This window comes from Leptodactylus fuscus, chromosome 3, assembly GCF_031893055.1.
Source record: "Leptodactylus fuscus isolate aLepFus1 chromosome 3, aLepFus1.hap2, whole genome shotgun sequence".
NCBI classification, from domain to species: Eukaryota; Metazoa; Chordata; class Amphibia; order Anura; family Leptodactylidae; genus Leptodactylus; species Leptodactylus fuscus.
Genome location: NC_134267.1, coordinates 50,486,629 through 50,511,479, shown reverse-complemented (window position 1 = coordinate 50,511,479; position 24,851 = coordinate 50,486,629). Strand labels below are relative to the sequence as shown.

Genomic DNA, 24,851 nt, shown 5'->3' with positions numbered 1-24,851 from the left:
CCACCTTTAGAATAGCAAACTTCTTGGTATCTTGTACCCACTATAAGTATTTCTGTTGCAGAATCAGGAGCAGAGACTGGTGGCCAGAACTGTCAGTCAGCAGAGACTAGTGGCCAGAACTCACTGACAGAACTGCCACCCACCAAGGCAGAGGTAAGGATCAGGGAGATCAGGCACAGCACCGGAAGATGACTAGGGACAGGATATGGGACAACCCCTTTAAGGGAACAATATGAGATTCTGTATTTTGTGGACTCATTGAATGTCTGAAATAAGAGGTTTTTTTTGTTTTGTTTTTTTATTAATATCACATTTATATTCTCCAGGATGAACCATCTGATAAAATAGGTAGTTCTGTAACATTGCTCTAAACTGTTCAATCTTTTTTTTTTTTTTTTTTTTTTACAAACTATATTTTAAAACAAAGTGCAACCTTCTCTTTCCTTCTGTGTCTTACACTTGCTGGATTTGGGAGCTATTTTTGCCTTTAATCCAGCAAATTAACATTTTCTGAAAAACAAAACAAGCGTAATAAAAAAAAAAGTAACCTATGTAAACGTAAAGAGCCTCGTGAAAGAAAGTCCATCTTGAGCCAAGACGTATTCACGTGGATGCTGAAAGAGGCCAATATACACAAAAATGAAAAGTCGTCACAATTAGTTTAATGAAGTGCACAGAATAGCGATCAATCATATCAATAAAATAAAACAATTATTTTTGTTTTTTTGTCTTCTTGGTTTTCTTTACATCAAATGTGCTTTATTTCCATCACAGGTATTCTGTTAAATAAAGCACCATATATACTGCCAGGCCACAGCTAGAGAGGATTCTTTACAGAATCAAATTTCTTGTGGTTTAGTACAAGTAAACGTAATTTTTGATAATAAGAACCACAGAGATTTGAGGCAACTGCCTCTATTATAAGGTACAAAACTGGCACAGAGGACACCATATTATACACGGTAAAAATGACAAGTTTAAATTACATCATATTGGGTTAGGGGCCCCCCTATTATTTCAAGCGGCCATTGAATGAAAGCCACTACAGCGAACCTGAATTACATAAAACATAACCATTATGATTGGCCTTTACAAAGTGTACTGCAGATGCAAACTTTTGTTTCTTGACTTCTGCCTGACCAAGAATAAAGCATATAAATCTATCTTGCCATCCAAGCAGAAAGCACTTGACAAACTGAAGCACAAAAAAAGAAAAAAAGAAAAAACAAAAACAGGAAAAAAACCTGCAAAAATGTATACAAACAGCTTTAAAAAAAATAAAGACTTAAAAGCAGACATGCTACAACCAATGTCAAGAAGCAGCTTTGTTTTCTTTTCCTGATATCCTTGAGACCACGAGAATTGTGGACTCGATGGTCCTGCACAGGGTATCTAAAATGTCATTTTGTTGTATATGACTAAAAAGTCCCCTGGAATGCTCACAATTTAGTGACAGGCTGAGCTCCTGACTGTCCTGTGTGGGTGACGGCTGACCATCGCATCCCCGCAAGTCTGCCAAGTCAGCCAACACAGCAGATATGGAAGTGGAAGGGAGCTCATTATCTTCATCCATTACACTAGTCTCCTTCAGACTCTGGATTTCTTTCATTTCTTTCCCGTCTTCATACTTAACACTACTGCCGGGCTGCTCATCTGATGGTTGCGGCCGCGCAGGCAACAGTATATCTTCTGTAAAGGACGAGGACACCTCTATTCTGTATTCCTTCGCAGTCAGAGGAGAGGGGGATGGAGGATCTTGTTCTGTTCCTGGATCAATGATGGAAGAGTCTCTTGTCTCATTGTCAGATGTGCTTGTCGGTGTGGACGCCTCACAATCATTTTTCAGGTCACCTATGCAGCTGTCTACCATGTGATCCTCCTCACTGCTTACCCGCCTCCGTTTTACTGGTGTCGCGCCTTCATCATCTAAGCACAGAAATATATATTTCATGTGAAATATGTTCATATAACAATGCATTTCCAAACCTCTACTGGATTACGGCCATTCCTGATAACTAGGGTATTTTAACTTGGAACTACGTGTCTACACTTCTTGCATAAAAAATAGTGACTAGAGATGAGCGAACACTAAAATGTTCGAGGTTCGAAATTCGATTCGAACAGCCGCTCACTGTTCGAGTGTTCGAATGGGTTTCGAACCCCATTATAGTCTATGGGGAACATAAACTCGTTAAGGGGGAAACCCAAATTCGTGTCTGGAGGGTCACCAAGTCCACTATGACACCCCAGGAAATGATACCAACACCCTGGAATGACACTGGGACAGCAGGGGAAGCATGTCTGGGGGCATAAAAGTCACTTTATTTCATGGAAATCCCTGTCAGTTTGCGATTTTCGCAAGCTAACTTTTCCCCATAGAAATGCATTGGCCAGTGCTGATTGGTCGAGTTCCGTACTCTGGCCAATCAGCGCTGGCTCTGCTGGAGGAGGCGGAGTCTAAGATCGCTCCACACCAGTCTCCATTCAGGTCCGACCTTAGACTCCGCCTCCTCCGGCAGAGCCAGCGCTGATTGGCCGAAGGCTGGCCAATGCATTCCTATGCGAATGCAGACTTAGCAGTGCTGAGTCAGTTTTGCTCAACTACACATCTGATGCACACTCGGCACTGCTACATCAGATGTAGCAATCTGATGTAGCAGAGCCGAGGGTGCACTAGAACCCCTGTGCAAACTCAGTTCACGCTAATAGAATGCATTGGCCAGCGCTGATTGGCCAATGCATTCTATTAGCCCGATGAAGTAGAGCTGAATGTGTGTGCTAAGCACACACATTCAGCACTGCTTCATCACGCCAATACAATGCATTAGCCAGTGCTGATTGGCCAGAGTACGGAATTCGGCCAATCAGCGCTGGCTCTGCTGGAGGAGGCGGAGTCTAAGGTCAGACCTGAATGGAGACTGGTGTGGAGCGATCTTAGACTCCGCCTCCTCCAGCAGAGCCAGCGCTGATTGGCCGAATTCCGTACTCTGGCCAATCAGCGCTGGCCAATGCATTCTATTAGCTTGATGAAGCAGAGTGTGCACAAGGGTTCAAGCGCACCCTCGGCTCTGATGTAGCAGAGCCGAGGGTGCACAAGGGTTCAAGTGCACCCTCGGCTCTCCTACATCAGAGCCGAGGGTGCGCTTGAACCCTTGTGCACACTCTGCTTCATCAAGCTAATAGAATGCATTGGCCAGCACTGATTGGCCAGAGTACGGAATTCGGCCAATCAGCGCTGGCCAATGCATCCCTATGGGAAAAAGTTTATCTCACAAAAATCACAATTACACACCCGATAGAGCCCCAAAAAGTTATTTTTAATAACATTCCCCCCTAAATAAAGGTTATCCCTAGCTATCCCTGCCTGTACAGCTATCCCTGTCTCATAGTCACAAAGTTCACATTCTCATATGACCCGGATTTGAAATCCACTATTCGTCTAAAATGGAGGTCACCTGATTTCGGCAGCCAATGACTTTTTCCAATTTTTTTCAATGCCCCCAGTGTCGTAGTTCCTGTCCCACCTCCCCTGCGCTGTTATTGGTGCAAAAAAGGCGCCAGGGAAGGTGGGAGGGGAATCGAATTTTGGCGCACTTTACCACGCGGTGTTCGATTCGAACATGGCGAACACCCTGATATCCGATCGAACATGTGTTCGATAGAACACTGTTCGCTCATCTCTAATGGTGACTTATTACAGTTTCGCTCTGTTACGACGTTGCACTACTATACTAAAAAGTGTATGGAACCACAGGAGGGGTTCTGCCAATTTTACAATAATTTACACCAAAAAATGGCCGCCTAGAAAACATAGATTTGAGTCTGTGTTAATGAAAGGCCAAAAAAGTGTTACTAAGAGAGCGCCTCTTAATACATGACATACAGTCCTATGAAAAAGTTTAGTCACCCCTATTAATATTAATCATTTTTAGTTCTAAATATTTTGGTGTTTGCAGCAGCCATTTCAGTTTGATATATCTAATAACTGATGGACACAGTAATATTTCAGGATTGACATGAAGTTTATTGTACTAACAGAAAATGTGCAATATGCATTAAACCAAAATTTGACCGGTGCAAAAGTACGGGCACCTCAACAGAAAAGTGACATTAATATTTAGTACATCCTCCTTTTGCTTCTAGTCGCTCTAGACCTGTAGCTTTTAATCAGCTCCTGGATGAAGGGATTTTGGACAATTCCTCTTTACAAAACAATTCAAGTTCAGTTAAGTTTGATGGTCGCCGAGCATGGACAGCCCGCTTCAAATCATCCCACAGATGTTCAATGATATTCAGGTCTGGGGACTGGGATGGCCATTCCAGAACATTGTAATTGTTCCTCTGCATGAATGCCTGAGTCGATTTGGAGCCGTGTTTTGGATCATTGTCTTGCTGAAATATCCATCCCCGGTATAATTTCAACTTCGTCACTGATTCTTGAACATTATTCTCAAGAATCTGCTGATACTGAGTGGAATCCATGCGACCCTCAACTTTAACAAGATTCCCGGTGCCGGCATTGGCCACACGGCCGCAAAGCATGATGGAACCTCCACCAAATTTTACAGTGGGTAGCATGTGTTTTTCTTGGAATGCTGTTTTTTTTGGACGCCATGCATAAGGCCTTTTTGTATGACCAGACAACTCAATCTTTGTTTCATCAGTCCACAGGACCTTCTTCCAAAATGAAGCTGGCTTGTCCAAATGTGCTTTTGCATACCTCAGGTGACTCTGTTTGTGGTGTGCTTGCAGAAACGGCTTCTTTCTCATCACTCTCCCATACAGCTTCTCCTTGTGCAAAGTGCGCTGTATTGTTGACCGATGCACAGTGACACCATCTGCAGCAAGATGATGCTGCAGCTCTTTGGAGGTGGTCTGTGGATTGTCCTTGACTGTTCTCACCATTCTTCTTCTCTGCCATTCTGATATTTTTCATGGCCTGCCCCTTCTGGGCTTAACAAGAACTGTCCCTGTGGTCTTCCATTTCCTTACTATGTTCCTTACAGTGGAAACTGACAGGTTAAATCTCTGAGACAACTTTTTGTATCCTTCCCCTGAACAACTATGTTGAACAATCTTTGTTTTCAGATCATTTGAGAGCGGGCTGTCCATGCACAGCGACCATCAAACTGAACTGAACTTGAATTGTTTTGTAAAGAGGACTGGTCCTAAATACCTTCATCCAGGATCCAGGAACTGATTAAAAGCTACAGGAAGCGACTAGAGGCAAAAGGAGGATCTACTAAATATTAATGTCACTTTTCTGTTGAGGTGCCCATACTTTTGCACTGGTCAAATTTTGGTTTAATGCATAGTGCACATTTTCTGTTAGTACAATAAACCTCATTTCAATCCTGAAATATTACTGTGTCCATCAGTTATTAGATATATCCAACTGAAATGGCTGCTGCAAACACCAAAATATTTAGAACTAAAAATGATTAAGTTTAATAGGGGTGCCCAAACTTTTTCATAGGACTGTACATCTCACTCCAAGGCTGAGATGAGAACTGGTGATACAAGTGCAAAGCTTGAGAAATCTCCTCCGCTGTATACATTACAGGTTTGTTGCTGAGAAATCTGCAGTAAATCCATAATAAATTTTGATGAAATGTTGAAATGAATCCCCTTTTATTTTCCTCAGCAGATGTATGTATATTGTGGATCAGGCAATAACCCGCATGGGTTCCTGCATTCACTTACATAGCGCATCTAATACGAGTGCATGTGTTTGTGTGTAAGTGATAAGTCCCTATAAAGGACACACCTTTAGCTTTACCATCTTTAGATTCCTGATCTTGTAAGGAATTTCTTTGCTGCTGGCAGGCCCTGCATTTGCTCAGAAGATCCTGTAGAGTTGGTATAAAGGCTGCGTTCAGCTGTTTTGGAGTGTGAACTGAAAGGAGTAGAATCAGTGCTCGAAGATCCTAAAACAGAAGAGATGGTAAAAGGACATAAATATCCACTTCTTTATACATAACAATACCATGTTGGATGGACAACACACAAAAAAGCGACATTTTCATGTTTAATTTAAAGGGGTTCTCTGGAATTCCCCATAAAAGCAGTAGAGTACTTACAGAAATCTTGCTGGGCTCTACAAAGCATTCTCAAGTACTATGTGCTTTTGAATACCATGTCATGTAAAGACATCCAAGGCAGAGTAAGGCACAATGTACTTAAAGTGTAACTCCCTTTTTTTTTTTTTTTTTTGCTATTGTGTCGGGGTGTTTGGTCACCATTTTTGGAATACACTTTATTAAGCTATGTAACTTCCTTTTAATTATAAAACAGACTGTAACATTTCCCTTCGCAACTCTAAATGAGCTGTTGCTAAGGAAAGTCTGTACACAGTTATATTGTAAGTATGCAGAACTGAAGCATTCACCAAAGGGAATGGAGAATGCTTCGAGACCCCGGCCCCCTTTCCACCCCCACCCCCCCATAACCTGGCCCCCCTGCGACCCCGGCCCACTTTACAGCACCCCCCAAACCCCTCTACAGGAAACCCCCGCTCACTAATCAGATACCGACTGGATAGGTCATCTATATAAAAATGTGGTTTAGGCTGACAATCTTTAATGACTTTACATGACAAGTAGGACTCATTTCAATCAATCAGTCATGTTTCGTAATCCTCATTGACAAGGCATTTTTATCAGGTCACTGGCTCAAGGCTAGTACAGAATGATTTGCAACACATTTAGCATATTAGAAAGAAGGGGGGGGGGAGCTGCAAACTTGTATGTACTCTTTATAGAAGAGACCATGTAGATTAAAAAATAAATTACATGTGACTTTTAACAAGAATACTGTAGATAGAACATGAATGGCTGCTCTCTTACCCCATTTAAAGTGCTGCTTGCTTTGGAAATTTCAATTCTGCTGATGAAATCGGACTCGACATTCTGATACTGATTGATGACGTGTGTGATTATGGTGTTAATGAGACTCGTACAATTGGTTTCAGAAAAGACCTGGCTTTGAACCTGGAAATGCAAGAACCATATAAAACAAACCTTGTAAAATCCCAATCTGCCTTTGCATCCCAAGCCAAAAGTTTAAAGGAAATGCATACCTTTACTAGAAAATGGGTCAGGAATGTATAGACCACGTTATTATTCAGGAACATCCGCTCATCCATTAAAATACTTTTAATATATTCAGTGAAAACTGGATCCTCACAAAGCAGCTTGATACAATTTTTTGCCAGTGGAGACTAATTTTCCAGGAGAAAAGAAGAAGGTTAAAAAAATTTTTTTATTTACATCAGACCAATATTATTGCCAAACTTATTTAATGAGGTTGTCTCATGAAAATAGCTGCACTGTATGCATTAGAGACCTCTGCGGTAGATCCTGTACGGCTTGCACTGACATAGTGTAACAGCGCATGACATACCTGTGTTTGGCATAACTCAGTCCAAAGTTTTGGAAACAATGCAAGGTGCAAGGAAAGCCCTTCATATGCAATCAGGACGCCTGCAAAAAAGGAACACAAGTTAACGTTAAGTGTGTTCCTGGTGTAAAGGGTTAATTTTTGATGGCTCACTGGTCGACATGTGTAATTGCCACAATAATGTATCATAAGCAAGCCTCAAAAATGTTAGCGGCGCAAAAAAAACCTGCTCGGAGAGCTAACTGCAAAACATCAAAATGGTGAATGTCTAGAAATCTTAGTAAAAAATATGCAAATCTATTCTCCAGGATGTAATTAGCAGAACAGTGCCTCTGTATGCCGCCCTCTAAAGGGCGTACTGCCTATGTAGGCACACACTCTCCCCAATGTGTACGATTATCCCCTGACCCTGGTCTATAGTCTCTCACTCTGCCAAATCAGTATCCCTGCGCTATGCTGAGGAGGTCCAAAAGACCGAAACAGCACTGTCCATAGCTGGGAATCTGTTCCTTTTGGAATAGAAATACTAATTTGGCAATTAAATGCATGATGTTAAGGAGGCTGCCCTCTAGAGGGCAGCATACAGAGTGCACTATTCTCCTAATTACATCCTGGAGAATAGATTTGCATATTTTTTACCCAGAATCCCTAGCAGAGCAGGAATGACTTGTAAGTCTCCGTACTGCCTATGTAGGCACACACTCTCCCTGATGTGTACGATTATCCCCTGACCCTAGAAATCTTAGGCGAGAGTTAATGAGAAGACCTGGATGGGGCAAGAAGACACCAATGACGGCATGATGCCAAGGTCAAAGTGGGGGTACAACAATGATGGAGAACTTCAAACTAATGCTAGGTTCACACTAGTGTTCAGGTTTCTGTCCTTTGGGGACCTGAAAGATGGAAACCTTATTTGCTTCAAAAGCAGTTACATGCAGAAACTAGACTATAATGGAGTCTGCGGGTTTCTGCCTCCTTGCAGGACTTTAGTCTCTGATGATTTAAAGCGGACGGAGTGCTCGGACCTAGCGTAAGCAGAGCGTTTATACCGAGGCTATGTTTGTAAGGAAATATGTGCTCAGTGTAATGTGGTACATAATATTTCACTGTTGTACTTTCCCAGTCACATGACATGACAGTATATCATATGAAATACAAAGATGTTATAAGAGAAGGAACAAAGGGTCTGTCTTATGCTCCCTAAACTGCACCTCTCCTTGCAACTCAGCCCCCCCGTAGCCGAATAGAGTTTTTCCAGTTAAAAAATGTAGAATCTGTTTCTCACATCTGAAAGCTTCCCCAACCGTCAGTCTAAAAAACACACAAGTAAAACGTACTGAGTTTTATCAGAGCTTCAGTAAACTTTTCACAATTAATTGCCACACGGCAGAGGAGATGGATAAACTGGTGATATGAAGACAGGTAGTCCAGCAGCATGCGGTCATAAATTTCATCTTTACCCTAAAAAAGAAACCATACAAAAGAATATTAACACAAACTATACAATAATCATAAGGAAACGCAATAACTGACTCAACTAGCTCTACGTGGAACAGAACACCATTACACACAGGAGGCAGCCATAATATAGTCTACAATGTATATGACAAAATTACAGATTGTGTTCATTGTATACAAGTCCTCTGTCACTAGAAGGCAGCAGGACAGGTTTTCAGCTACTGCAAGCAAATGGGAAGCAAAAGATTCTGTTCATTAAATCCAAGTAAACTAAATGGTGAGGAACTGAAATAGATCATATAATAAAACAGCGTTGCCTATCCAGCAAATAATTTCTTTAAAACTAAAACCTCCTCTGAAGTATTCTGCACCATGACAGAACAACAAATAAAACCTGAAAGGAGATCAAATGTTCTGACTGTTCACCAACCTTGCTGGATTCAACCATCGTGGGCAAGAGGCACATATTGAGTTCTGGGCGGGGAGGACGGATATTGCTTTTCCCTCCAATAAGTTTCATATTTTCTCGACATGGGAAGTAAGGACCAAGGGACACTGAAAACAAACAAAAAAAAAAAAGTATATATTTGTTTTACAAAAGCAAACAGTTTCCCTCAAATAAATAAGGGAAGGTTCACACTGCTGTGGTTAATGTCGTAGGATGGAAGCAATGTCCAATAATTGCAGAATGCAGCCCGAGCCCCCTCCGCCTGGCGTCTGCATTCACTCATGTACAAATCATGATGGAGTGGTCTTCAGTCAGGTGTTTTACTTTTCTGACGGAAGTCTTTTTCTTCCAAGTATTCTTCTACAAAAGTAAAACAACATGACAGAAGAAATCTTCCATTATGACGTTTATATTAGAGTCAAAGGGGAATGGACGCAGAGGGAGGAGCCAGCGTCTGTGTCCATCACTTTTTCGCCATAAAAGTCCATTGCTTTTATCCTATAATGGATGAGAAAAACAGACACTCACATGTGAACATCCCCTAAAACTGAAATTTCCTTATATTATAAAGGGTAGATAACAGAAAAATAAAAATAAATTCCTTTTACCCCATTAAGCTTCATGTCAAGTATATACAATCCACAATGAACCAGTCCCTCACATACATCCAGACCACACCAGGGCGTTTCCATCATACACTATAATCATATCCAAACTGCCTTCCAGGTACAGAGTAATATCACTATAATTTCACACCGTACCTGGAATTTGATGGGCAAGGGCAAAACATATCTATTGGCTATGGAAGTTGAAGTTAAAGGGTTTTTGCTAAAAATTACACTAACCCTGAACCACAGGATAGGGGATAAGTGTCAAATTTTTAAGGGGTCAGACTGGTGAGGGGGATGAAGCCCAAAAGTTTCCCTGAAAGCTTCCCTCACTTCTATGGGAGTGCTGGAGATTTCTGAGAATGCAGCAGTGGCCGAGCTTGCACACCAGCACTCCAGTCACATGGAGAATTTAGGGGAACATTGAGGTTCCAGCAGCTATCGGACACTTACCCCAGTATTCTGTACATTGCTGCACTCCAGTCTTACCTACATGAAGGAGGTTTTCCGGGTTTGTGTTTTAAACCACTGGCCAATAGTGACATTTTTTTTTTTGCTTTGAGGATATAGGGGTCACTTAATCCCTACAGTTGCTCTTGGTCTTGATAACACTACCTTAGCTGTTCACGCTGCTCTAGATATAACAAACACGACATGGAGAGAAAAGTATCACTTGGGAAATGAAGCCAATAACAGCTACTTACTTGGGATATTGCTATGATGGTATGTACAATGGTTGTGCTGTAGAAATGGAACCAACGTGTGCAAAAAATCATGAGGACTCAAAAGCACAAGTTCTTTTAGGACATCTGCAAACAGAAGCAACATTGTTATTATTCCAAAATTCCCCTCAGGACAGAAGGTAGCGATTCAGATCAGATTTACAGTTTTGCCAGAAGGGCAATTTAATACAAAGTGCCGCGACAGGAAGGGATTCACGACAATGATATAAAGTACATTACCTATGCAGGCATTTCTAAGCTCTGGCGGACTGTAAGAATTTAACAGGGTTAGGAGCTTGTGAGCAAATTCAATTCTTTCTTGCCATTGGATGAGCGCCTGCTTCACATCTGTGGATATATGAAGGCATAGTTCAGAATTAACACATACACAGTAACATCCTGTACAATACTACAAGTCTACAGTATCACATGGTACTACTACCTTTCCTCTGAAGATAAGGACGTGTGGACTTAAGGACAGACAGGAAAATGGATAAAAGTTCCACTAAGTCCCCGGTTACATGGCATGCTGTAGCTTCATGGTACATCATATGCAATGTATTAAAGGACTGCAACAAAAAGTTTCATAGGAAATCAATCAAGCACTACAGTATTACTATATGAACAGTATTACCATGTCATTTGTGTCAATGAAAATTTATGTATTGTTCCAACTTCCAGACCACCCAGAGACTTTACACATACAGAAGATGGTTGCCTTGTTATGACAGGACATACTGATATGTCCAAGGAGAACACAGCAGCTGCACAAGATTGTGCAGCTGCTGAAACAGGGAGCCGACTGTAACTTCAGCCGGAGCTCCCAGAGAGAAGGCAGGGAAGGTTTATTACCTTCCCCGCCTTCTCGATCGCTGTGTATACAGCGCTCAATGAGCACTGTATACACAGCTATGGGTACTGCCATGATGTGGCCGCCCTCTGACCTGGTGGTCACGTGATCTGCCGGGCTCAGCATCTTACAAGATCAGCTCAAAGTCTTAAGATGCTGTGCAGGAGACTGGATTCCTCCTGCAACTGGGGCTAAATATATCAGCCCCAGTTACAGGGGAAATCAGTCTTCAATATTACAAAAAAAACCCAAAAAAACCCCATCAGATGTCCCCAAAGGTCTCTTATGACCTTAATGGGACACAAGCTTGAAAAAAAAACAAAAAAAAACCAAAAACAAAACAACAACCTAACCTGACAACGCATGGGGGGATAGGGGGACAAATGGGGTGCAGGGCATACTGATGTACGACATGAGAACAAATGAGCTGCAGCAAGCAACAGAGCTCTGGAGACAGGCAAGTTTTTTTTTTGTTCTCATGTGGGGACCAGGGCTTCCAGTGACCAAGGTCTAGCTTTTTAGGCTACATCTACCCCGGGCCGTTCATAATTTGGTCTAGCTTTTTAGGCTACATCTACCCCGGGCCGTTCATAATTTGCCCAGTTCCTGGACAACCCCCTTAAAACACCACTTTATTTTGAAGTAAGGCTAATACAATTGTGACATGCTAAACAAAACCCTTGAAAGGATGCAATTCCCAACACAGCCATTGTGGGTCCACGCTCCTATAACATATCACTTTGTGACACCATATCTAAAAACAATATTTTTGTCAAAAGCTGTTCACCTTGTGAGACACATATCTGAACATATTGATCCAGATTTACTAATAGTCAGTATAAACTCAGACAGGAGGTCTGAATATGCACCAGATAAATCCCACTGGCCAATACTGGACATTATATTACAATAGTAAATCTGGGCCATCCAGCCAAGAGAAACGGTAAAGAAGGAGAAATCTATACATGAAAGATCTGCTTAACCACCACTATGAAACATTAAATATATGCGATAGTGGCACATCATAGGACTTACCTCTGTCATCAAGATCAAGCCTCTGTTAAATACAACAAGGAGTCTGTCTTCATCAGACTCCAATAATATTCTGAAGGCACTGTAGAGACACAGCAGAAAACTAAGTTACCAAGTCATATGCTGAAACAAATGTATGAATAAGCATGTGATAACTACATTACAGCCGATCGGTGACAAAGACGACGCCTCTACATAGATAAGTAATAGTAGGCTACTAAAGCCTTAAAGGGGAAACCTTAGGGCTGAGTAATAGTGACCAAAATCAAAATGAATTGAATATTTTACTTCAATTACGATTAACAAATAATTATTTAAGAACACTCCTTTTTTTACAAGTCACGTCCCCTATTTAACATGCCATGCCACAGAATTGAGAAGCTTTGGGCTTTGTGGGCATTTCCCGTTTGTCAAGACTGAACAAGCAAAAATACCAGGGGGACGGCTTAACAAGTGTTGGATTTGGGGTGGTGGGTGATCAGTGAAGAGAGAACCTTTTTTTTTTTTAATCCAGTGGAGAAAAAAAAAGATAGAAAGTGACTGGAGAGAAAAGACAATTTGTGCAGCTCTGCTCTTTTCAAGCGTTAACAGCTACCTTATTAATGTAGTCCAACAGGAACGACCATCTAAGCAACGTAAATAGCAGCTTATTGTAGTTTTCTTAAACTGCTTGATATCCTCAAGCTCCTCTTCTCTCATGTCAGGTCTCTGAGCTACGAATAGCTGCATGAGGTTAAACAATTCTTCCACAGCCTGGAAAGGAAAAAAGGCAAAATAGGCTCAAAAGCTTCTTCAGAATTCAGCTGCACAGACCAGAATGTGATTTGTATTTCATAAAACAAACTTTCATGACTATTACACAGAATATACACACAAAAAATTCTCGCCTTCTTATCCCTTCCTTTCCCTAGGCCCAATTTGATCTTAAGTTGCTGTTAAAGCTGACAAATTCATAAAGAAATATCCTCTGAGTGCCCAGGATTTCAGCCATGCCCCCCTCTACCCACCACAGTCATGTGACAGGAGGGAACACAACAGAAGCCTCCCTACTGTATCCAATCTGCGGTAGGACAAAAGGATTGGTAAACCCTGGCTCTAAGGGCGGGTTCACATCTGCGTCTGGTTTAGCCAATCCGGTGGCTTTCTGTCTTCTGCCCCAAGAAAATGGACAGGGGACGGAAACCCAGCAGTCAGTTTTCAAACCCATTCACTGGAATGAGTTTGCAAAGTGTCTGCCCATGTGCACCTTCTGCCTGTCCGCGCCAAAATGGTTTTTCTGTTTTTTTTGTTTTTTTTTAAAGGGACACAAAGTCCTGCATGTCCAACTTTGTGTCTAGCTTAAAAAAACAAAAAAAAAACAAAACAAAACTGTTTCGCCACGGACAGAAGACGCACATGGTGGTCCCTTTGCTGGGTTTCCGTCCCCTGCCCAATTTCTCGGGGCAGAAGACGGAAACACGCCGAATTGGCTAAAGCGGACGCAGATGTGAACCCACCCTTAGTGAGTCTCCAGTCAATGATATAGCAAATCAGCAGGAGATTAACACCACTGTCTATACAGGATTTCTGTAAGGAGGTGTTCACACTAGTGCCGCTGTCCGCCCACCATGACTCCACAGAAATGGCAGGAAAAAAACGCTTCCCAATGGTCAGTTTAAAAACCCATTCATTTCAATGGGTTTTTAAAGCAAGCAAACTGCTGGTGTCCGTATGCAGTCTCTCCGCCGTCAAATGTTTTTGTTTTTTTTTTGCACAGACACAAAGCCCTGCATTTCCAACTTTGTGTCCATGCAAAAAAAAAAAAAGCAGTTTCCCTGCTGACAGGCTGCATATGGACATCGGTGGTTTGCTTTAAAAACCCCATTCAAATGAATGGGATTTTATACTGACCACGGGCAAGCTGTCCCCAAGCTGTTTTTCCTGGCATTTCTCAGAATCACAGTGGGCGACAGCGGCGCATGCGTGAACGCCCCCCAAGAATGGTTATGTCGGGCTCATGCTGCACAATAAAGCTGTCCATACACATTAGATGTTTATCAGCTTAACCATAGCAGTCTGGAGGGTTCAGCCGACAATCTAATACGTATGGGGTTAACATTAGGTGGGGTTAACATTAGGTGTTGGGAATGATAGGACGCTACAAGACATATCAGGAGGTGGTCTTCTCTCACTTCCTTTAAGTGCACATATACTTGTGAATCAGTGGGTTGGAGTGTGAGACCACCTCTTTGAAATTAGTAAATAGGGCAGAGCATGCTTTTGGATACCAAATAGTGTAAATTTTTACTGTTCAGTGACAATGAAGGCATCATTCCTGTAGACAGACCCAAAATAGGAGCTTAAATAAAAAATAAAAAAAACCTTATATTTCAAGTAAATGGAAAAAAAATTGAGGGTTTATATTTCTGGCTTACCGCAGGGTACTGGCTGGCGTGCGGTGTGAGGTTTTTGAAGGCCCACTGAATGTTCTGGTGTGAGGCAAGTTGACGAGTGAAGGCAGGAGACTGCTCACAGCACATGCGAAGAATACCGTAATAGGCAGGTAGCATGCCACGATTGAAAAGCACCACATCTTGGTCATCATGGTCAGCCAATATATAGTTAAAGGCAATGTTCTTGGTGACCACAGGGTTCTGAACTATAAGGCGCACGTTCTCTGGACAGTCAACACATACGTTATACCAAAAAGAAAGAAGTGCTTGTTTATTGTGGTTCGTGGCTATGGCTGGTTCAGACAGCTTGGGCTGGAAGAGGTTCCATAAATCCATAAAATATGTAGAGAACATGAGCTTTTCAGTTTTGGAAATCAAGCAATAAGTCATAAAACTAAAATATGGCACCAGTTTGGTGGTACCATGCACAGCAGCATCAACATAGAGCTTTGCTCTTGAAAGGAGGCCAAGGAGGACATTGTAGACTTGGTGAAGCACAACGGTTGTGTCTGGACTAAGGGGCAGGTCTCGAGTAGGAATGTGAAGAGAGCGCGTAGATCTGAACATCTGACGAAAGGAGTTACTTGGGATCAAGGACACCAGCAGGTAGGCTGCAGCTGCAAGTAAAGACAAATCGGGTCAAGATGAGGATTTTACCGACACAAATAAAAATAACTGAAAAGTGGTAGAAAAATAAAATAATTCTTTATTTACATTGGCCCTGAGTGGCTGAATGGTATAACATAGAGCTGCACTCACAGGTTGCTGGCTGCTAATGCAAATATTGTGGTTTGAGAAAGACATATCTTATAAGGGGTTGCTGGGATAGAACAAAACGTAGCAGGACAAAACCAAAAAAACAAAACACCCCAAAAAATCCAAAACAGTCAATTGTCCCTGGTGCTGTGGTGTCTGCCGCTGCCATCCCTTCTGGAACGCGGTGTGTAGCTGCTGCTGGAAGTCCTGCACTAGACGTAACATATGTAAGTCATGTCACCATTTCCCTTCGTGTGGAAGCAACTGGCCTTGTCCTGAGCAGTGCAGGATTTTTGTTGGTTATTCATGGTGTTCAGCACAGGACTTCCAGCGCCAGCCTCACATAAGAGGACACTGGAGCACCGGGTAGAGGAGAGTGATTTTTTTTTTTTCCTCCATCTTCCTAACATTCTCCGGGATTTGTGAAATACCTGAACAAGCCCCTTAAAGAGGACCTTTCACCATTTTTCCCAAAGGCAGTTCTATATACTGCTGGAAAGCCAACAGTGCGCTGAGTTCAGCGCACTGTCGGCTTTCCCGATCTGTGCCCGGTGTGAAGAGGTTACGGTCCGGTACCGTAGCTCTTCTATGGTCAGAAGGGCGTTTCTGACAGTTAGCCAGGAACGTTGTTCTGCCTCGCGGCGCCTATCGCGCTGTGCTGTGGAGCAGGGAGGAACGCCCCCTCCCTCTGCTCACACAGCTCGTCCATAGATGAGTATTATCAGGAGAGGGAGGGGGCGTTCCTCCCCGCTCCAAAGCACAGCACGATAGGCGCCGCGAGGCAGAAGGACGTTCCTGGCTAACTGTCAGAAACGCCCTTCTGACCATAGAAGAGCTACGGTACCGGACCGTAAGCTCTTCACACTGGGCACAGATCGGGAAAGCCGACAGCGCGCTGAACTCAGCGCACGGTCAGCTTTCTGGCAGTATATAGAACTGCCTTTGGGAAAAATGGTGAAAGGTCCTCTTTAACAGCTGAACATCTATTATGCAGTATCATTATTATGATGTAGTTCGCTTTCCTACATCACATTACTATATAGTGTCCACTGTAAATACTACACTTCCCAGTATGGAAATCCATACTGTGCAGTCATCTAAGCAAGTGGGATTTCAGCTCTGAAGCCTATAGAGAATTATAAATAACTGCTTTATAATAAAAGATTACCATTTAACAAGCACTTACATGTTCTCACTCTTGGATAGTTGTGCGCCAGCAAGAAACGTTCAACCCAGTTTTCCATGTTCTGTAACACCCAGCTGTGCGCCAGTTTGTTCCTTGGTGTTTGCACTGCCAGCCAATCCAAGCACTGAGATGGGTTGTACTCAATAACCTATATGGGAAAATGTAATAACAGGAATAAAAAGGTGAGAATTTCGACAATAAAAGTCCACAGCCTGCCAACCTTTACATTGTTATGACATTTGTTTACCTCCCATATTCTTTGCAAAATGTAGGAGGCGAAAGGAGGCATTCCTGGTGGTCCTCCAGCAAACTCCATAATCATTGTAAGCAGCTTGAAGAAAGGATTGGCAGCCTAAGAAATACAAAAGTTCAACATTAATACTTTGGTCAGAATTTTGAATGTATGAGATTCCATTGTCCCTATATTTCTAATGCTCTGGGTAAGCTGAAAGGTAAGTTACAATTCAAACATGCAAGGAAGTAGAAGGAAAAAACTTTCCCAAAAAAAACTCAAAAACAAAAAAAACAATAGGATAGAGTGTAATGATCATAAATTGGAGATGTGCAGGTGTAGATTTCTTTAAACCCTGTGACTGTCAAGGACATATGGAAAGATCCTGACATCTTGATACAAAGGGGAAAGGATACTAAAGTAGGTAGTATATTCAGACAAAGAATAATTTGAAGTCAATGAACAAAAATATGTTTTATAAAGTGTTATAAAAGCACCCATGTCTAACGCGCATTGAGGCACTTTTACAATGTACACAGAGCTTACTCTGGGTATTGGGGGGAAGAGTTATATCATTTTTATTTTCTAATTCATGTTTTATTTCTGTTTGGCAAAAGAATAAATAAAACTGCCCTGGCAGTGAATATAGAGGTATTCCCATTTCAAGGGTTTCATCTAAATTCATTTAAGAGTTTTTCTGCATGCATAGCACGTAAATGAAACCGCATTTCTAAATTAATGTGATATTATTTCTGCCCATTGTTTATACATGGCTGCCTAGGTCCCTGGCCTGGTCTGTTCTTATCTAGCGTATCAGGATGAGTGGTCGAACTCATTGCTTTCTGTTGGGGAGAGGGGTCGAGTTCTTCGGATCCTGCTTGTTCTCTGAGCACTTTTCTCCTGCTTTTTGCTAGAGACCTGATGAGGCCTCAGACAGTGGACCTGCTAAATACTTGTTTGCTTGTAAACAGAGGTAACAGTGTTCAGTTAAGTGCTGTTTGTTCTGGTACAATATAAGGGTTCCCCCCCCCCTTTCACCAAAACAGTATAATGTTATATTATACATCTATTGTGTATATTATTTGATCCGCATTTATAGTACATTTCTTGCAATCATAATATTTCATGGTAAAAAGAATGCCTATGTCTACTGAGGTACTTTAAAACCACTTACCTCTGGGGTCAGCTTTGCTATAGACGTGAACAGCATTGATGCAATCTTTAAAATACACAAAAACAAAAATTGATATGAATTTTATGAACTGAGGATGCGCACTCTGCAATTATTTATCTATATTTTACAGACATTAACATACAAATAAATCCTTTCACATTTAATTTACAGCAAATAAATGCTTAAGGTGCCCATACAACTTCAATAGAGGTTTACTCAGTGTATAGTTGTTCCTCTAATAGACACAAACTTTTAGCTTAACTCTGAATAATGGACTGAGACCTCCTAAGAGGATAAAAGTATTGAGTGTTGAAATTCAACATCCCAGATATTCCTTCTGTATCCTCCCCCTTGCCAATTAGGCTATCAGATCAGTAATGGGCAAACAGCCAACATTACCAGTGATCAGCCACTGGAATAAACTATTAGTTGTTTAGAAGACAAGTTGGGTGACACAACTTAGCTCCCATTACACCATGAAATTTACTGCTTGTCCACCAGGACTCTGTCTACATTGGCTATGCCCACTGCAGATTTGCGAGTCCAATTGCTGTGCCTGTGTGAACGATGAATGGGCCCCAGAGCTTACGTCTGCATTTTACTCACTGGATGTGAGAAACCTTGATAGTATATAAGCTCGGTTAGGCCATAAATAGTTGAAGTCTCAGAAATATCCCTCACCTTTACCATCCCCTATAGCACTAAATGTAATACGGTTACTACTTACATGCTCTGCGAGACGGTTGTTGTATCGACAAAGGCTGAAAATGAGATTACAGGTTTGTCTGATGTTAATTCCATCTCGTATATGCTGGAACAGAAATGGGAAGCCCTGAAAACAAACAGATGTGACATTAGCATACAAACTGTTTTGGGACCACACATTAAAATATATTAGTAAGTGATATACAAAGAAGAACATGAATGTCCATCTACACCGTAGTAAACAAGAGGCTGCAGCAAATCTACACGAGGTCACATGGAGACAACGGTTGTGTTACCTTTCCGCCAGTTAATGCTGCCATGTCATTCTGGGATAAAGTAAGGTGCCTGCAAAGAAAGAAAAAAAATTTTGCAGCTTAAGCCATTGTATTTTTGTTCATTTGCAAGACTTTCCAGTTTGCCCACATTCTTATGTAAACTTTTCCTAAGGCAGAAATAACAAGGATGTGTTTACTTAGCGGACTCTTGTTGGACAGATCAGACATGGAATCTGTGGCAGAATTTTGAGCATAAGCTTCAGATATCTGTGGCGGTTTAGCAATATGAATGAACGGGGAATGCAAAGACACAGCCAATTGCACCCATTCCTCCGATAGCTCTATAAAATCTTATCAGGCATGTTTCGGACCTAGATACTGTTACATGCCCAGAATTCTGCAATAAACAAGTGTTTGCTTTCAACCAACCTTTCTGAACGAGACTGCTCCACCAGGAAAGCTATCAGAGCGATCATCTTTTCCAAGGCTGCCGGCCTGTACTTTTCTTCAGCGAGTGAAAGAATGTCTTCTTCCTCCTCTTCTTCTCCCTCTTCCTCCTCAGACAATACTTCAACCTGCGGCTGAAAATAAATCTAGTCCTTAAAAGTATTCAGCACACATCATAAACCATATTCCACCACTAGCATTCACCCTAAGCTGTGCATGTTACACACTTACATTTTCTGGCCCTTTGGTTCCCATGTAAAAATGCACCATGGTTGATATGGCTTGTAGTGACAATAAAAATTGGCTCTGAAAGAGAAAAATCAATATTTAACCATTATCACAAGAAATACAAGGATGGATCATGACCAATGTAGAAAAATAAGTATTCTCTGACTTTGGGGAAAATATTTTGCTTACAGTTCTATGAGCAGAAAATAATACAGATAATACAGACACTCCTATCCCTAGAATTTTTACATGGCCATATAACAGCCATATAAAAGTGAGTTTGCAGCAGAATAGTACCCTCATTATTATATACCCAACTGTTGCTGCTGGTATGGTCCCCCTCAAGGGGTATATGCCCTGCCAGTCCCCAGAGACAACCTTCCATAAACATACACTTGTCAAAACTGAAAGTGCAACATCAGGAAAAAAACCTGTAAGGTTATGCAAATCGCTGCAGTAGCAAGTGTACCAATATCTGCAAATTATCAGACACTTCACTCCAATCTGTGACATGTGGGAGGGGCACAAAAGTCAGACTGAAAGCAAAGTTTTTAGCCACACGAAGCTTCAAAAATCATATTGAGTATTGTGAGACAACAGTGTGAGACCTCCTGTTCGTCAGCACAACGAGAGGAACAGAATCCATGACCTGAGAGACCTTGGCAGATTGCTTGCCTTCGCAGAGCAATGAACTGGAATGGCAGCAAAAGATGCATGGAAGCGAACTTCTGCTCCAAAGGATAGACTGTAGTGATCTATTCTTCACAAGTGAAACTGGACTTCACATTCCAAGTCTGGGGCAACAGTGGTCGCACAAATCACAAGGTGTTTGCATGACACAGTGCTATAAAGCGGACATCCATGTGCAGGTGTTTTATTGCCCTCAAGCCACCACTCTTAAAAGGTCATCATGGTGCACAGCAAGACGGTAACAGAGGCTGGAATGGAGGTCTATCGACTTGGATGCAATAACTAAAGGATGGTCTGGAGACCATGTGGGTAAGGGAGCATTCACACTACCGTCCGTGTCCGACAGCTCCGTTCAAAATCTTGTGCGGACATTAGCATCGGACACTAGCTGTGTCCGTGACATTTTGCATTGATTTAAATGGAGATCGGGTGTGTTTTTTTACTGTCCGTGGGTGTCCTTAACTGTCCGTTCCCAAAGATGTCCGACTTTTCAAGTGGACAGCAAAAACCTACATGTCGGGTTTTGCTGTCCGGTTGAAAAGTCGGACATCTTTGTGAATGGACAGTTAAGGACACCCACGGACAGTAAAAGAACGCACCCGATCTCCATTTAAATCAATGCAAAATGTCACGGACACAGCTAGTGTCCGATGCTAATGTCCGCACAAGATTTTGAACGGACATTAGCAGCGGACATGGACGGTAGTGTGAACGCCCCCTTACTCCACGAATAGGCCTTCACAGGGGAAAGTAGCATTGTATCGAATACCAGAATTATGGTGTGAGGCGGCATACAGTATAGTAGCTGGGCTCGTCTAGTCTGTAGTACTGGCTCCACTGTCCCAGGAGCAGCTTTACAACAGGATAATGTTAGGCCACGTGATGCTTGTGCTACAATGAGCAGCCTGTGTGGCTTAAACTTTCTACCATCACCTGTAACATCTCTGAATTTGTTTCCTATGAAGCACCTTTGGTTAACCTCTGGACGGCCGTTGCATAATTCCAAGACTTTTCTTTCTTTGCTGTTGTAATTTCAATGCTGAGGAGTGTATAGTTATATAAACTTACACAGATACCGCTATATACACAGGCATGCACACAGCTATACATAGAAACCATAAGAAATTACCTCTTCCTCTCCCATTTTGACAAACTCATACAGAAAAGCAAAGTACTCGGTCAAGTGCTTGCTATGAGGTTTCACTCCATGCTCCATTATTGACAGCAAAGTCTTCACAAACCGGGTTACACAAGAGCGACTGCCAATATCCTCTACAGGCCCATCCATGTCATCCGAGCTAGATCAAGATGATCAAGGAAAAAAAAATAAAAAATCTATTAAAACATACATTGCATACTATCCCCTCTTCACGAACATATTATCCAGAAAGGAGTCATAAAAGTTTGTGTAACAGGTCACCGTGCAAGGTGCAGAATTTGGAATTCTATGGAAATATAACATTTAATAAGTAGCAATGAATTCATTACAAACATTTCTACAAAACTTTTTACATTTATAAAAGGCCTTGCTAAAGTGAGCAAAGTTTTAGATGAAAACTTCACAGCCTTGCTTTCTCACAATAGAAAACTCAGTGTATATATGTGAAAGGGTAGAGATTTTGCACAGTGGCACTATGCATATAAATGCAGTGAAAGAGGTTGGAGAATATTGAGAACCCCTTGCTCTTCTAAGGCCAACATCTTGTCTGTTGGTCCCATTGCCATACTATAGATGGATGGAGATGACCTGCAATACCAAACACGACCACTACACAAGGTTTGGCGCTTTGCTTGGTGACCAGTTCACAGCAGTCAATGCCATTGCCCTAGATAACCCCTTTAACACTTCATCTAAAAAATAGGATTGATAAGATTTTACCAACCAATACACTTACCCATCTTCTATGCCAGGCTGCAGGTACAAATGAGCATGTGCCGATCGCAGCCTCTGAATGACGTGAATACAGAGACGCTGGAACATCTAGTGCAAAAATGACAAAAGAAACGGGTGATAAGAATAGAAGTTATGAACCGTTTTCTAAATAGAAATTTATAATGGTTGAAGAACAACTTGCACAAAAATCCTTTTTCCCATCCAAGCACCCCTCACCTGACTGTCACTCTGCAGGCTTATTTCATATATATCCCTCATATCCCTACAATCCAGCTTGTCCTCACTCCTGAACAGACTCCATATTGGTTTTAATGTTTCTCTCTCTTTTTGCACTGCCATCAGTCCTATGATACATCAGCACCACATCCCATGCACAGCTGTAGACTGTACTATATCTACCAGTTGTGGGCAGTGTAATTCTCCTGTCTATATTCTCCTAAGTACCCTAAGAGCCCATAAGCGGACAATCCGAGAGGCTCCTTCTCCATAGTTGTGTCACCTGAACGCTCTACTGTTCAGTAGTCAGTGACACAAGATTCGGTCTCCCCTGCAGAGATCGTGTCCATCACTAGATGTCTATTTTGCTCCTGCATCATTCCATGTAGATTTTGTTATGTCTGATAGAAGTCAACGAATTGGCCACAAATGCATGGGCAGATGCTATATTCATCTGGGGGTACAAAGAACCCGCATTTTCATAGTCTGCTAGATAGCCAAAAATCAATAAGTTACACCTCCCCCCCCCCCACCTGTCCTGTGAATAGAAGTTAACTGGAAACAACCAGAATAGCACTTTAATAACAAATATAAAAATCCCAGAACTTTCGAACATCATTGTACCAACTAAACAATAAATGTGCAGGTGTAAAATTTCAAGGTTTCTACTTTAGTCTTTCATGAAGCAAAATTAACATATGGCCGAACTGTGACCTATAAGGGTTCGCTCACGTCTGGTTATAACCTGTGCTGACTATTCTGTGGGGAATACTCTTGAATACCCAAAAATAGGGCACAAAGAGCCCAAAGTATTTCACTGGCATTTGCTTTTAATGAAGGACAGAATATTTGACAGTTTTTCAGATGTTACATGGCGTCTACACCAAGAATGCTAATAATTTTAGACTTTTAGAGGACAATTTCTCGCACCCACCTGCCGCACAATCTGATTTGGGCATTTGATCAGTATCTGCATGGGCCACCAGTCATCATCGGCCATACGATCCAGGAACCACTGATGGAAAAGCCAAGATCAGGAAGTCAGTTCCAATGAAAACTTGACATTGTGATCCGCTAGCTGGTCTCTATGTATCTTACCTCACAGGCCGCCTGGCTGTTGTTAAACTGCTTTGTCAGTAGCTCAATCCACTGAAGCATTGTGGGCTAAACAGAGGAGATTAAAACAATACATTGCATGATATATATAGGCACACATCTCTCTTTATACATCACAGTGCTCAGCATTCTCTTATCGGATATACAACCCTTCCAAAAGCTTCAGAACTCTTTTTGAGATTTTGCGACCGACCCAACTTACTGGTTTCCATAGGGCTAAACAAGCTTATGATCTGGTTACTAAGATCACTTACTATCATCACAAAATGAAGCTTTTAAACTTATGGTGGCACTCATTGGTCGAAGTTGTAATTACCCTTTAAATTTTGGGTAACACAGGCAATAAGAACAATATTGAGTCCTTCATAGATCCCACTGCTCAGAAATATAATACAATGACCAGTATGTACACATAGTTTTCCGGAGGTGGAAGCTATGTAGAAAAACTGCCTATAGTCACACAATTTACAGGGGTTTTCCCAATACAGACAAAACGGGGGATAAGGGTCTTCAAACCACTGAATCCCTCCCCCCCCCCCCCCGTAATCACAAGTAAGGGGTTCCAGGGTTCTTCATCTAAATACAGTGATGGTTGGTATGGATGGCCTGGCTATCACTCCAGTCACTTCCATAAAGCTAATGATTTGCATCAGTCTCACTGAAGTGAATGGAGCAGCGGCCGAGGAGTTGCTCCAGGGTTTTCATCACAAGGGATTCCCCGTTCTCATGGTGGCAGGGGATTCCAAGGTGAGACCCTCTGGAAATAGTGTCCGGTGGATAGAGGAGAAGTGAATTTAGTTGAAAAATGCCTTTAATTCATCACTATGAAGTATTTTCACTATCCATTCAAAAACGTAAAGTTTTTAGAAGTTTAAAAACCATTGATAGCTTGACGCAAGAATAGATTATGATAAGGAATGAGTTTCTAGGGTACATTATACAGCCACACATATGGACAAGATGCTGGGCCTGTCTATACAATAA

At 41.9% G+C, this 24,851-nt stretch overlaps 1 protein-coding gene across 1 annotated transcript in view; it reads right to left on the bottom strand.

Annotated features, from left to right (window-relative positions):
- Nucleotides 1–553: 553 nt before the first annotated feature.
- USP34 (ubiquitin specific peptidase 34) overlaps nt 554–24,851 on the bottom strand; it is a 106,063-nt gene continuing 81,765 nt past the window's right edge. Inside the window, exons 57-80 of the mRNA XM_075267582.1 lie at nt 23,850–23,915; nt 23,686–23,766; nt 22,537–22,622; nt 21,771–21,939; nt 19,955–20,029; nt 19,706–19,857; nt 19,298–19,346; nt 19,024–19,128; nt 18,297–18,341; nt 17,138–17,242; nt 16,891–17,038; nt 14,931–15,565; nt 13,112–13,269; nt 12,520–12,598; nt 11,077–11,203; nt 10,875–10,982; nt 10,617–10,721; nt 9,287–9,411; nt 8,736–8,859; nt 7,402–7,481; nt 7,079–7,219; nt 6,846–6,989; nt 5,768–5,927; nt 554–1,926 (exon numbers count right to left, since the gene is read on the bottom strand). Coding sequence (XP_075123683.1) covers nt 1,313–1,926; nt 5,768–5,927; nt 6,846–6,989; nt 7,079–7,219; nt 7,402–7,481; nt 8,736–8,859; nt 9,287–9,411; nt 10,617–10,721; nt 10,875–10,982; nt 11,077–11,203; nt 12,520–12,598; nt 13,112–13,269; nt 14,931–15,565; nt 16,891–17,038; nt 17,138–17,242; nt 18,297–18,341; nt 19,024–19,128; nt 19,298–19,346; nt 19,706–19,857; nt 19,955–20,029; nt 21,771–21,939; nt 22,537–22,622; nt 23,686–23,766; nt 23,850–23,915 — 3,681 coding nt within the window. The 3' untranslated portion in view covers nt 554–1,312. The remainder of the gene's footprint in view (nt 1,927–5,767; nt 5,928–6,845; nt 6,990–7,078; nt 7,220–7,401; nt 7,482–8,735; nt 8,860–9,286; nt 9,412–10,616; nt 10,722–10,874; nt 10,983–11,076; nt 11,204–12,519; nt 12,599–13,111; nt 13,270–14,930; nt 15,566–16,890; nt 17,039–17,137; nt 17,243–18,296; nt 18,342–19,023; nt 19,129–19,297; nt 19,347–19,705; nt 19,858–19,954; nt 20,030–21,770; nt 21,940–22,536; nt 22,623–23,685; nt 23,767–23,849; nt 23,916–24,851) is intronic.